Source organism: Phoca vitulina, unplaced genomic scaffold (assembly GCF_004348235.1).
Source record: "Phoca vitulina isolate PV1807 unplaced genomic scaffold, GSC_HSeal_1.0 scaffold23, whole genome shotgun sequence".
In the NCBI taxonomy this organism is placed as follows: Eukaryota; Metazoa; Chordata; class Mammalia; order Carnivora; family Phocidae; genus Phoca; species Phoca vitulina.
The window spans coordinates 21397266-21411254 of NW_022589726.1; the positions used below are offsets into that span (position 1 = coordinate 21397266).

General features: G+C 44.8%; 1 protein-coding gene across 1 annotated transcript in view; it reads right to left on the reverse strand.

Moving 5' to 3' along the window:
- The window catches only part of LOC116642618 (tubulin alpha chain-like), a 45829-nt gene that overhangs the window by 13465 nt on the left and 18375 nt on the right, over nt 1–13989 (reverse strand). The window contains exons 3-5 of the mRNA XM_032421098.1: nt 2700–2922; nt 2389–2537; nt 6–133 (exon numbers count right to left, since the gene is read on the reverse strand). Coding sequence (XP_032276989.1) covers nt 6–133; nt 2389–2537; nt 2700–2922 — 500 coding nt within the window. The remainder of the gene's footprint in view (nt 1–5; nt 134–2388; nt 2538–2699; nt 2923–13989) is intronic.

Consider the following 13989-nt stretch of genomic DNA (forward strand, 5'->3'; position numbering starts at 1 on the left):
AGAACTCCAGCTTGGACTTCTTGCCATAATCGACAGAGAGACGTTCCATCAGCAGGGAGGTGAACCCGGAACCAGTTCCCCCTCCAAAGCTGTGGAAAACCAAGAAGCCCTGAAGACCTGTGCACTGGTCAGCCTGCAAAAGAAAAGTTTCAATTTTAGCCTGGGTGAAAGCTGCAATGACGTCTTTGAATCCATAATTACATTGATCGAGATTTTTAAAAGTTTTTATTTATTTAAGTAATCTCTACACTAAATGTGGGGCTCAAACTCATGACCCTGAGATCAAGAGTCGCACGCTCTTCTGACTGAGCCACCCAGGCGCCCCTGATCAAGATTTTTTTTTTTTAAATCTTCTGAACAATATTTGCTAAGAGAGCAACTGTAATGAGCTCCTAAGTACTAAAATTCAGAGAAACTTTTCACAGTTCCTGGGGGGAATCTGCTAAATGGCTATTTAAAAATGAACTATTTTCATTTCCACAAACAGAGGAATCATGAGGTCTGGAATGGATGCAAGGCCCAAGTCTGAGTAACTGGGAGGGCGACCTCCGGCGCCCTTGCTGTGACTGCAGGCAAGGGCAACTTCTCACAGTTGGAGAGCTACCAAGGGCAGGCCTGGGACCACCAGCCCCGGACAATAGATGTCTTATAAAGATCTGGCAGCTGCTTTCCAAGCTGGAATATGACCGAATAGCCAAGTTCCAATGCCCTGGTGTTAGCAGTCAGGCTGGGTCCAGATCCGGCTCTACCAGTTCCTTGCTGTGTGGCTTTGACCAAATTGATTTCCCAATCTCAGTTTTCACATTTATTAATGGAGAATACTAACCTACCTCGGGTTGTTGAGAATTGAGTACTTAGAATAGTGCTTGACACAGTAAACACTAGTTATCAGAAAGCCTATGGACTCTGCAAAAGGCGACATGCTACCAGAGCTCCATGAGACCTATTGTCACTGGGGCTTTCTACCACTTAACTGCACCATTCTGGTTAACAAACTGCCATTCTATGAAAGGATGATTTTGACGTTTCAAAGTTTTCTGCTGACAATCCTCACTTCTCAAAAGTGCTGAGATTTGCGGAATCCTCTACCAATCCCTCAGTTTACTTCTCCTGCGGGTCCACACTCTGAATGGGATCAATGTACAGGGCAGACGCATAGTACCAATTAAATCCACTAAGCCTCCTACGGACACAGTAATAACACCAAAGACAAATACAGGTGTTCTGGTAGTTAATCAACTTTACTCCAGAACCCTTGATGGGTTTTACTAGGTTTATTTGTCCCTAAAGGCAGGTCCTGATTTCCAAGTCAGTGCTTGTAACTGAAGCTTGATTTGTAAACACAGGAACCAGAACCCCAATTTTGCTAGGAAGACTATGATAAACATCTGGAAGTCTGAAGCTGTGAATGACGCAAGGCCATTCTTTTCAGACTAGACCAGTTGTGGCTAGGCCTAGAATGGGATTTTCCTGACAAGCTACTCTACCCAAGCTTTTATTCTTGATTTTTGGTTAATTACTTACAAGCTGCCCACATGCCTGAGGAGCAAAGAGTCATCTGATTGCCAGACTCTTAATTAAAGTGACCCAAACAAAACACTTGTCAACTTTACTGATGTGAATACTGTCACCTAAGATTTTTCTGCCACAGTGCCACTCCACATGGCCCTGAGCTCTAGTGGAAAAGAAAGCCTGCTTTCTGTGTTTAGATTTCAATACTTTCCAATTTTCAATGACTGGCACTAGTTTCTGTAATAAGGGAGCTCCCTTGACTCCACTTTCCATGCTGTGGAAGTTTCCAGTGTCCGCCATGTCTAGTTCGTGTTACACTGGCTTCTTGTGCTCTCAACGTTCTGTATTAAGGCACCAAACGTAACGTAATCCATTTTTTTTTAGGAGTTTGATCAATCAGTATATGTCACAGTCTGCCACCTATTTACTCAATGTGACTAAGATGACCTAAAAAGGGGCATCTGAGCTTGAAGCAGGGAAGCTGATTAATATGAACAAGGATGTTTAATGGTCTTAAATATCAATAAAAATGTTAAAAGGCTCCCTGGTTCTCACCTTGACTTTAGGTAAATTGCCCTAACTGCCTCGAGCAATTGCCCAAGTCTGCCTTATAAGACACAGAAATGGGCAAGGGAGCACTTAACCCTGCCCCAAATAGCTGTTGCATAACCCAGGACCATCCAGTTTAAAATTCGGTTACTGAGTGAGCACTCAACAGCTCATTTCAGTGTGCAAAGAAGGATTCTTACAGTTTGGTCTCTCTTAAAGCTGTAAGAGAAAACTCTCAGCTTCAGTTCTGTGTTTAAGATGAAAAGAATGTATTTCCAATGTCTTCCTTAGGATCATTATTTACTTTATTCTTGAGAATAAACCTACCAGCTTCCGAATGCGGTCCAAGACAAGGTCAATGATCTCCTTGCCAATGGTGTAGTGCCCTCGGGCGTAGTTGTTGGCAGCGTCCTCCTTGCCGGTGATGAGCTGCTCAGGGTGGAAGAGCTGCCGGTAGGTGCCGGTGCGAACTTCATCTGCAAAAGGCAAATAGAGCGGCCACCCCTCACTCACCGCCTGCACAAGCCCGCTCAACCCCAGGGTGTCCGCGGAGCCTCAAGACAGACCTCCTGTCCCAGACACCCCCCCCCCCACTGTCTCACCCCGGGAGCTCACGGGGGTCACTGAGGCCAACTCACCAATGACCGTGGGTTCCAGGTCTACAAACACGGCCCTGGGCACATGCTTGCCAGCGCCCGTCTCACTGAAGAAGGTGTTGAAGGAGTCATCTCCTCCCCCGATGGTCTTGTCACTTGGCATCTGGCCATCGGGCTGGATGCCGTGTTCCAGGCAATAGAGCTCCCAGCAGGCATTGCCGATCTGGACACCAGCCTGGCCCACGTGGATGGAGATGCACTCACGCTGTGGGAAGAAGAAAGGAAAATGTCAGAATAGGACAGATCAGATGGGACATTTAGGAATGATTCACACCTAAATGACTAATTAACCTTCGGGATAGATAATCACCTTTCTGGAAGTCACTCCTGCCCAAGGTTTATTTCACAAGCCTTTGCTGACTAATTCGGAGAAAATGCTTTGCAAAACCAAAGATATGTTAATGAACTACTAGGCAAGACCAGAGATCAGACCCTTGCTTTGTAGTCACATTAGATATTCAAGGTCAGGTTTCTACCATTTTAGAAAGATAAAAGCTGTTCTATAGCAATACATTTCCTCCAGCTCCTGGGAAATACGCCTGCTGATTCCTTAAAGGCATGCAAAATTCCCCTTTGCAGCTCTGACTCATTCTGTGTGATTGTGTAACTGTTGAGCTCATTCTGGTCCCTCTTTAATCCTATTCTTTAAAAGACAAGAGCTTCTCCCTCTCCCTTTAAAACCAGCTTAAACCAGCAAACTACAGCCATATGACTCATGGAGAAAATGCCAGATAAGCAGCAGTTAGCTGTATTTTAAAAAACTGTGGTCAGAGGCAGCTTTTTAACCCTGTGGAAGAACTTAATCGTAAGGAAGAACATTTTTCCTTCACTATCAGCACATCTTGAGTAGGGAGGGTTGGCGATACATGGAAATAAAAACCAGAAGTGTCAACAAGACTTGACTAATAGCTTAAGAAATTAGTTGTTTCCTACCAAAACATATACACACATTTATCTCTGGCACTGTGGGGAAAAGTCTATGGTATCAAGAATTTAATGATATTGGGAAAATGTTTTCCTTTATTTGATGAACAAGATCATTTATAAGTTTCCAAACTCATTCCTGCCTAGTAAAATAAGGCCATGAACATAGGATCTATGCCTCCAGATTTAAGAGGAAAACAAAAAATGGGGGTTTATTGTATTTCACCGTAAGTCAGATTAGCTACTTTGCAGACTGGCAGAGGACTTTCAAAATATTGACACCAAATATCTACCTCCCTTTACATTTTCCCCAAATAAGAGGGTTTCAAGTTTTTAAAAGCTGTTAACAGGAAACTAGTTAGAGAAAACTCAACACCACTAAGATCTCAAAGGGCCTAGTTTCATAACCTGAGATAATAAAAACCCCAATCACCCACAACCTTTGACTTATGGCCCCCTCCTTCCCGCCTACACTCCTCATAAAACACCCATGGTGTTTTACACCGGGCTCATTATTACCTGTGTCTACTCGCCCAGCTCTAGGGCTGTGGGAGAAAGGGGAGTTGGTTGTTCTAATGAACCTGTGACTATTTACCATTGCATCATGTTTACCTTTTAACTGGACTTTGGAAATTCTACAGCCCAGGAAAGCTGGAGAGAGAGATCGGTCCATGACAGCTCCAGGGCCGAGGAGATCAAGTATTTGAGAAAAGCCTTTCATTCTAATGAAGCGTTTCTTCTATTGACTTTTAAGTCCAAAACACTTTCATTGTGCAATAGGCTAATTGCTTTCTCATTTAGACCATGGCCACTGCTTTCCCTCCACTCTCCCCTGGCCACTCGGGAGATGAAGTGAGACACAGGTGATGGACTCAGTCTAGCTTTCACTGGACAAGCAGCCACCGTCTCTTGTGAAACACTATTAATCTAGCCAGTGTTTGCCTAAATCCGTCTGCGGCTGGTGCTCTCCTGCCCTTCTTTAAAAAGCCCCATTATTTTCTGAATCACACTTTACCAATATCTTCCCACCTCCCTTGCTGAAAAGCACTCAATTTGTTACAGCGAGACTTAGCTTTGAGAACTGTGGTGGTCTCTGAAGAGGGTGACTGGTCTGTTCACTGTATCCCCTTTTCTTTAAAGATACTGTTTTGAAACATTTGATACACAAATACTAGCTTAAAAACAGGACTTATTTTACGCAGACCTCTAACAGACCTTCTCTAAGAAACACATTGTTAGTACTTGTTTACTCAGCGGTTTTGTAAGAAAATATCTTTTTATGGACAAGTTTTTGAAAAAGCTGGCCTAAGTACAAAGCTTCAGCTATAAACATCCCATTACATTAACATTAGAACTGCCAAATTAGACAAGGTGACGATTAATAATTCCTTTAAAAGGAGCAGCCTGCCTACATCCTTCAGGTGAACTGATGCAATTGGAAGCTCTCCCCAGGGACGAGCCACAGGTGACTCAGCAGGGAGTCACCGGGCGCCGGAGCGGAGGCGCCGGGGAGTGGACGCACCTTCGGGGCCGGAGTGAGTAAGGCACCGGGAAAGTGAGGTCATTCCATACGGCGGGAGGGATTTTTAGTTTTCACAAGTCCTTGGGGGCCAGTGTGAAGGCTCCCTGGTCCGCCCTCGGCTGTGGCGGGCCCTCTCACTAGGCTCTGGAGGGCTTTCCACTTCCACCAAAGGCAGTGTCCTGGCCGCGCTTCCGAGCCTGAAGAGAAGTTTGCCGGTGAACTCGGCCTTCCCAGCCTGGCCATCAGAAGCCAGTTTACTTGGACGCGTCCGGGACGCGGCCCACGTGCGCCCGGGTCCCACCAGCCCTTTGGGCTCTTCTCACCCCCACGCCACGTCCCGGGGACCCCCACTCACCATGACTGAGACTTATAGGGTTCCTCGGGGCGGGAGCAGGCGATGGGACAGCGACAAGGTTCTCCCTCTGACAGACTACCAAGGAGTCCGGGGGAGAAGAGGAAGAACCGCCCCCGAGGGACCCTATATACCCCTTCCCCGGCCACGTGGCCAGGGGCGGGCCCCTGACCCCGCCCCGGCCGCTGCGGCCCCGCCTCCGAGCCCGCGGAGAGAGGACGGCCGCGCGGCGCTGATTGGTGGGTTCAAAAGTTCAAACCAAACTCTACGGAAGGAGCCCGATCTAGGAAGGGAGGAGACATCCCGGGGCCAGGGAAGGGAGGGTGGGGCGGGGAGAGGACGGAGACGGCGAGTGGAAGGGAGAGGAAGGCGAAGCATCTGCCGGGTTCCGGGTGGGTTCCGGGGGCGGGGGGCGTCAGGTGGGCAAAGCCGCAGGAGGAAAGGGGCAGGTGTAGGGAGCGCAGCCCCTCCTGCAGCGCGCCCCGCCCCGGGGTCTCCGGACCCTCGAGCGGCGGCCCGCGACACCGACAGCCAGTCCCCGCCGCATACCTCCCGGTGGGGCCGGGCCTGCCAGCCGCCCGCCGGTCTGCGAGGCCGCCCCTTCCGCCTTTCAAAGCCCTGGCGGCGGCTCCTCTTGCGGCTGGGGGATTCCGGAGCGAGAAGGCCTTGCTCTGGGTTCCAGCTCTTAATTACCACCAGCTGGCCTGAAGCCCGTATTCTCTTCTTTACTCGTTTTCCTGCCTTCTGAAAAATGAACCTTTTGTCCCTAACAACAGTCTCCTTCCAGTTGGTGCAAAAGCAGTTTTATCGGTTCGTTTTAATAGCTTCCATTTTTGATTGCTTACTATTCCGAGTAGTTGGTTTTTCACACTGTATCAATCACATTTCATCCTTAGGACAAACCCTGTGAGTTATCCCCATTTTACAGATGAGGAAACGAGGGCTCAGCGGAATTAAACTAATTTAAGGTCACAGCTGGAGTAATGGAGCCGCCCATAAGCCTTCATTATCTTGTACAGCCTCGGGGTCAATATACCGCGCTGACCGTCTCTGCAAAGGTTTACTTCTCAGAAACAGCCTTTCAGTTCTTTTTCTTTCTTTGCAACTTCATCGTGTTATCTTAGCTCTTCACCCTCTCTGGGTGCTAGAGTTTATGGAAATATTCAGAGAACAAGAGTGACTGTTATACAGAATAGAAGTTACAGGGCTTTCTCCTGAAGTAGAAAAAGGCAAAATGAAAGGAAAAATGGGTTTTGGGTACAGAATAGGCAGAACTCAAGATACACCCCAACTCATACACACAAAGTGAATGCTGTGGAAATATGCACAGAGACTCCTTTTCAAATGACAGTACCACAGTTCCGTCATCAAATGTTTGTTGATCACCTATTGTGTGGCAGGATATTCTGAAAGTTGGAATAACTAGCATCGTATTCTGTTCCTAAATATTTTAGTCTTAATTAGTAAAGCATTTCAACTTTTTAATTCATTCCACCAATATATTTAACACAGTTTGATTTCTTGGGAATACGCATGTGAACAAAAATTGACAGATCTCTGCCTCATAGAGCCCATGTTCTAGGAGGGATAAGAAGAAAGAGAAACAATGAACACAGTAAATAAGTAAATCATAAAATTCATTAGAAGGTGACGAGTGCATAGGATGGCTATAGGAAAATACTGAGCAAAGTGGAATGAGAGTGCTGAGAGGGTGGAGTGAGGGGAGGGGTTGCAATACAAACAAGATGATGGGGTTAGCCTTAATGATACCTGAGATTTGAACAGACACTTGAAGGTCATGAGAGGTTAGCCGAGTGGCTAAAAGTGAGCAGCTGGAACACAGGACCCCTCTACCCCCCCCCCCCCCCCAAACAAGAGTGAGCCCTTAGTGTTCCTGGAAGGAAGAGCAGGGAGGCCAGCGTGGCTGGAAAAGATGAATAGTAGAGGAGGAGGCTGGAGAAGAAACAGGAGCCATATCTTATGGCTTCTTGTAAGCCACTGCAAGTCCTGTGACTTCTACTCTGACATGGGGAGCTAATGTAGGGTTGAAAACATAGAAGCAACATGATCTAATTGCCTTTTCTTAAAAGATCACTTTGGTTCTTTGGTTGTTGTGTTGAGAATAGATTATAGTAAGGCACAGGTAGAAGCAGGAAGACATCTTAAGATGATAACTCATTGCCATAACCTTTTTGAGAGACGATGAAAACTCTGACCAGAGTGGTAGCAGAGGAATTAGTGAGAAGTGGTTAGAGTTGACTACCTTCTATCGATAGGGCCAAACGCTCACATGTGAGGGAAAGAGAAACCAAGGATTACTCTAGTTTTTAGCCTGAATTAGTGAGAGATGGATTTGCCATCAACAGAGGCAAAAGGCTGAGAATGGGGCAGGCCTGGAGGGTGTTGATATCAAGGGTTGGTTTTGGTGATGTTAAGTCGAGATGTTGATGTCCATGTGGAGGTAGAGATGCCCAAGACACAGCTGGATATGAGAGTCTGGATCTCCAAGAAGAGAGATCTGGGTAGAGCTAGACATCTAAATGCCATCCTCAAGTCATGACATTGGGTGAGATGTGACTGGAGTAAGTGTAGAAACACAAGAGACGAGGACCAAGTACTAAGCTCTGGGAAAAGAGGAAGAGCCAGTGAAGGACACTGAAAAGGAGCAGCCAGTAAGTTAGGAAACCCAAGAGTGTGAGGTCCTGGAAACAAGGAAAAAGGGATGACTAGCAGGGTCAAATGCCACTGATAGGTCAAGAAAACAGAGAACTCAAAAATGACCATTAGATTTAGCCACATGGAGGTCATTAGTAACCCTAATGAGAATAGTTCAGTGTGGCAATTTAAAAGTAATAGGCATTTGGGGATGCCTGGGTCGCTCAGTTGGTTAAGCGTCTGCCTTTGGTTCAGGTCATAATCCCAGGATCCTAGGATCGAGCCCCGCATCGGGCTCCTTGCTCAGCAGGGAGCCTGCTTCTACCTCTGTCTGCCGCTCCCCTGCTTGTGCTCTCTTTCTCTCTGTCTCTGACACATAAATAAATAAAATCTTTAAAAAAAATTAAAAATAATAGGCATTTTATTTTTAGATTATGTTTCTCATATAATTCATTAACAAAATACCTTTATTTTTCTTCTCATTCTCTATCATATTCAAGTAGATAGCCCCTGAGGAACTTCAGTATGTTTAAGGGCTTTGCAGTCCTGATTACCTTGATTTAGATTCTGGTTTTTGTTTTCTAGCTGTGGGTCCTTAAGCAAATTTTGTAATCTCTCTAAATCTCCTCCCTTATAAAACGGGGATAATATATAACTTATAGGTGGGATACACTGTTGTGAGGACTAAATGAGATTAAAAAAATACATAGATATACACACAGCAAAGCACTAAAATCTGTAGCTGTTACTGTTGAAGGTGATGGTGGCAGAGGACAAAATTAGAGATGAAGATGCATCTTCTTGCATTTTAAAATCATTTTAAGGGGCGCCTGAGTGGCTCAGTTAGTTGGGCGCCTGCCTTCATCTTGGGTCATGATCCCAGGGTCCTGGGATCAAGCCCCACATTGGGCTCCTTGCTCAGCAGGGAGTCTGCTTCTCCCTTTCCCTCTGTCCCTGCTCATGCTCTCGCTCTCTCAAATAAATAAAATCTAAAAAAATAAACTTCTGTTTAAAAAAATAAATAAAATCATTTTAAGCATTGGGAGCTGTATTTAAGTTTGTTGCCCCCTTCTGGATTGTTTTGGAGGGAAAAAAAAATCTCTTTCCTGAGTGGACAGTTAAAAATGTAACCTTTATGGAAACAGGTCTTTATGGGTCTAAAAAATTACTGAGTGAGACGAGGCAGAAGCCAGTTTTACTTTCTAGTTGAAATTTTCTAGGATTCACCACAAACATGTTGAGTTATTAACAGAGAGCCGCTGCTCAGCCATTTTGGCAACAGAACTTTGGAGGGGCATTTCTCCTTGTTGGGCCCCGGATTCGCATGTGCATTTGAGGGGATTGGACAGTTTCATCTCTAAGGCCTCTTTCAGCCCTGACATTCCGTGATACTGTGACTTGAGCCCTCTGCTGTACATATGAGCTGTTCCAAAACGGGCAAAGTTGAAAAATATGTTTCATTCAGTCAGGTTCTTCTAAGAATCACCAGTACATTAGATAAATACAGATGGGGCTTTTGCTGGAGCCTTACAATGACTTAGAGAAAGAAGTGGCATGCCTTCTCTGGCTCACTGTCATAGAATATGTCCACAGAACATTAGTAAAGCAGAAAGAATTCAGAGGAAACTGAACCTTATCTTTTTTCAGTCTGACTCCCGTTTTCTACGCTAGGATACCAGTAATGCTAAAGAATTTATTTGTGTTCAGTTACAAATTACATGTTACAATAATAATGGTATGGATATACTGTGCTTTATAGCAATTTACAATAAGATATTTTGTACTGCAATAGTGCCTTGAAGTTTTCAAAGGTAAGTTGTTAACAAAGGTATTTATTATAGAACCATGAGAAATAAGGTCCTGAGATTGAAATAACTTACCCTAAACCATAAGAGGTGGAACTCAGAATAAATGCCTAACATGCTTTCTAGGCCCTCTGTTAGCCTGTTACTGGCACTAGTTCACAAGGAAAGGAAGCCCTAGAAAAGTCACTTATTGAATTTATTGTTTTAAGACAAGGTTACTACCACTAATATAGCAAGAAAAAGGAGAATTTGTCCTACTTTTAAGACCTCCAAAGGACAGCTGGGACTCCTTGCAGTTAAGTTCAATCACCTTCTTTACAAGCATGTTTGATTTTTTAAGATTTTATTTATTTATTTGAGAGAGAGAGAGCACGCAGGAGCAGGGGGAGAAGCAGACTCCCCACTGAGCAAGGACTGGACATGGGACTCAATCCCAGACCCCTGGGATCATGACCTGAGCTGAAGGCAGATGCTTAACTGACTGAGCTACCCAGGCACCCCTACAAGCATATTTTAAATCTCTGTATTCTGAGGCAGTTTGTTTTTTTCTTTTTTTCACCCCCTTGTAAATACAGAAGGGCAGATTTATCTTCTAGGTAATACGTTGTTTTCTTTTATGGGGAAAATAATTCTTAGATTTTTTTAGCTTTCACTTACTCTTCTTTATCCTGAAAATATCTGCAACCTTTATAACTTTCTTACACATTCTTTCAACAGTCTCCTCCCCTGTGGCCAGAGCAGTGTTTTGGACTTCTTCCCCTTCACGGGGGCTCTTTACACCTGTTGCATTCCGGGAGACTACCAGAGAAGACTGACTTTCATTTCGGAAATTTCACATTTTATTTCCACAGACATGTCATTTGGCTTGCTCTAACCTGCTTTACATTCCGTGAACATACAGTACCTCAGACTTGTCTCCTCCCAGTGACTAACTGAAACAACTGACTTCCCCAATATTTCCACTCTGTGGACAGCCAAGCCTTCTTACCTCGAGCTCTTTCTAATCTTTCCCGTAACGAGTAACCATTCCCTCTGTTCCCTGCCCTGCCCCCACCCCTTTAGGACAGACAGGTTAACTTCTCTTGCAGAAGATTAAAAGGAGCTACCGTACTCAAATTCTTCAATTATCTACATTATTATTCTAGTAAGTGGACCATAACCTGGAGTCTGGAAACCTTCCCTATTTATAGCAATGTTTACTTAATAATTTTATTTCTATGTACCTAAAAAGCACCCAGGCAGCCCAAAGTGAAAGGCCCCTGAGGGTTTTCTTTCCTTGTGATTATAACTTCTTGCCAGCCGCTGAGAGAGTAAGGGATTTACTTGGAGACTATGACTCTCAGGATAATCTTTCCCTTTTCCTTCTCCTGGTATCTCTCTACCTGCCCCCTCCCCCTCCTCCCAGGACACAGAGCCAACCATTTTTAGGTGCACGAATTACTTGTTTTTTCCTACATAATTGGTACAGTAGTACTGCAATCCAAGGGAATATCAGTGCATCAATTATACACAGTTGGGAATCTTAAAGGTGAATCAGTCTCATGTTATTCAGGTAGTTAGTTTAACTTGGCTGAAAGCATTCGGCCTCTTCAAGTCAGTGGGCTTCTCCCTAATCTGAACCCCTTATGCTTTTGTACTAGTCCCCCTACTCACTGGTCTGCCACAGCCAATCGTTAGAGTTTCAGGATTTTTGTGAACCAGTTGGACATCATGTGGGGAGCTTGAAATCAGCAGTGGTGGCTATATTTACACCATGGAAATAAATCAGTGAACACCACAAATTAGGCTCTCACCCCACTCCCGGCCAGTTGTTAAATAGGTACACACACCACTTGGACTGCCCCTATTTCCACACTAGTCCAAATCAGGCCATTTCTCTTAGCTCTTTTACTCCGGGCATAACAAGGTCTACTTACCCCCCTACCCCCCGCCCCCAATCTCAGAGCTTGGTTCATTCTCTGGCTTCAGGCTGAACAGCCAACCAAAGCCCAAAAGCCCAGCCTGGCTTCTCCTTCCAATTCGGCCTTTCAGGGCTATGAAAGGGTTACCTCCAGCCCTCCGATCCCAATCAACTCATTCTTTCCCAATCCTTTTATTTCTTGGGTTATAAAAGTCCCCAACTCCTTTACTGCCCTCCCCAGCATCTCCACCAACTAGTACCAGGACCATCTGGGCTTTCATCTCCAGACCAAGGAGTTTACATGCTTTAACTTTTTATTCTTCACAACAATCCTGTAAGGTAGGGACGTTTATTACCTCCATTTTACAGAAGAGGAAACTGAGGCTCATGGGATTAAATAACTTATCTAAAGTCACACACACTGGCCCACGCTGCCTTCAGTCCGGCACTCCTCTCTGGGATCCTCACCCCTTTCCTCAGGAGGTCAGTTTTAGGACTATTATTTCTGAACCACTGTTTTCTCTCCAAAAACATTAATATAGAACCACTTTTATATCTACAACTTCAATTACATGTTTATTTCCCCAAATCATCCAAACCTGGAATGATCCCCAAACCTTTCAATTACAAGACACGGTGAAGCCTGGTACAGCGTTCTAACATTATGTGGGCCTGTACTCACCGGCCTTTACATTTATAGCACTTGGCTATTTTGACCCTCTAGTCCATGTACTTTCTCCTCACCCTCCAGCATACTTTGTTCCAATAGAGCCAGGAATATAAGCTATTTAGAAACCCCAAAAGGTCTTTGTTTCTTTCTGATAATCAAGAGTTCCTCATTTTAGATTACATACTTCTTTGTTTTGGTAAGTTGTGGTCCCTGCTGACCTTGTAAATGGATTATGTGGAACAGCCTGTAACTACAAAAATCAACTTGCTTACCCTGTTCCTTCAGCAGCTCGGTTTATTTGTACCAAACCCAAGGGACAGAGCCTGCTTCATGTTATTGTGGGAAAAGAAAAAGAGAAGGAAAAAATTCTTTGCGCTCAAAACAAAGAAATTTTACATTAAGAATGCTCTTCCCCTTTACTATGCCTGAAATGACTGAGAGTAAACCAAAGTTGTTCCAAGGGAAAAAAAGAAACCTGGAATGTAGGTCACCTAACAAGCTATGAAACCTGTTCCCTCGATGCTAGTTTGCTTAGTTGCATTAGGGGCTTGGGGGGTGGTTCAAGGCCTCTGGTCAGGGCCCAGACAGCCTGCAATGGACTGAATGTTTGTGTGCCCCCAGATTCATATGCTGAAGTCCCAACCTCCACTGTGATGGAAATAGGAGGTGGGGCTTTTGAAGGTAATTAGGTCATGAGGTGGAGTCCTCATGAATGGGGTTAGTGCCCTTATAAAAGGACCCCTGAGAGCAACCCAGAAAACGATCCTCCCTAGAACTCAGCCATGCTGGCATGGAGAACTCAGACTTCCAGCCACCACAACCGTGAAATAAATTTCTGTTGTTCGTTAGCCGTTCAGTTTATGGTATTTTGCTATAGCAGCCTGAGCGAAGACGCAGCCTAACCCCAAGCACATGGTTCAGGAAGCCAAAAGAAGACAAAGTCCAGGTGTCAAGGAAAGTAATGGTTACTTCCTTAGTAAGCAAGAGAGTCGTTCTGACCTCCAGAGACAAGGACAGAATAAAACATACAAGGAAAGACGCGGGGCAGGGGATGGTTAGGGAAAGTAAAGATTAGAGTAACAAAATATTGAAGTAAGGACTTTATTGACTCCTCAGTGACAAGAGTGTAAACTCTCAGAGCCATTACGACTACTAGGAACTGGGAATTCTGGTTTCTAGTGTGATTAAACAGCACGGCCTTTGGCATGGTCCCTAGCTGTATTGTGACTGAGTTTCCCCATCTGCAGTGTGAGGATAATACCTGCTCTCGAACCAGCCTTCTAAACAGATCACTGGATTGGGATTTGGGAGATCTGGATGTTAGTTATAGCATAACTGACTGAGAGGGTAGCCTCTAAAGATTCCTTATATAATGCAGTCATTTTATATAGTACTCTGAAAACATAAAGATCATCTAGAAATGCAAAATTACATGATTTTTTTC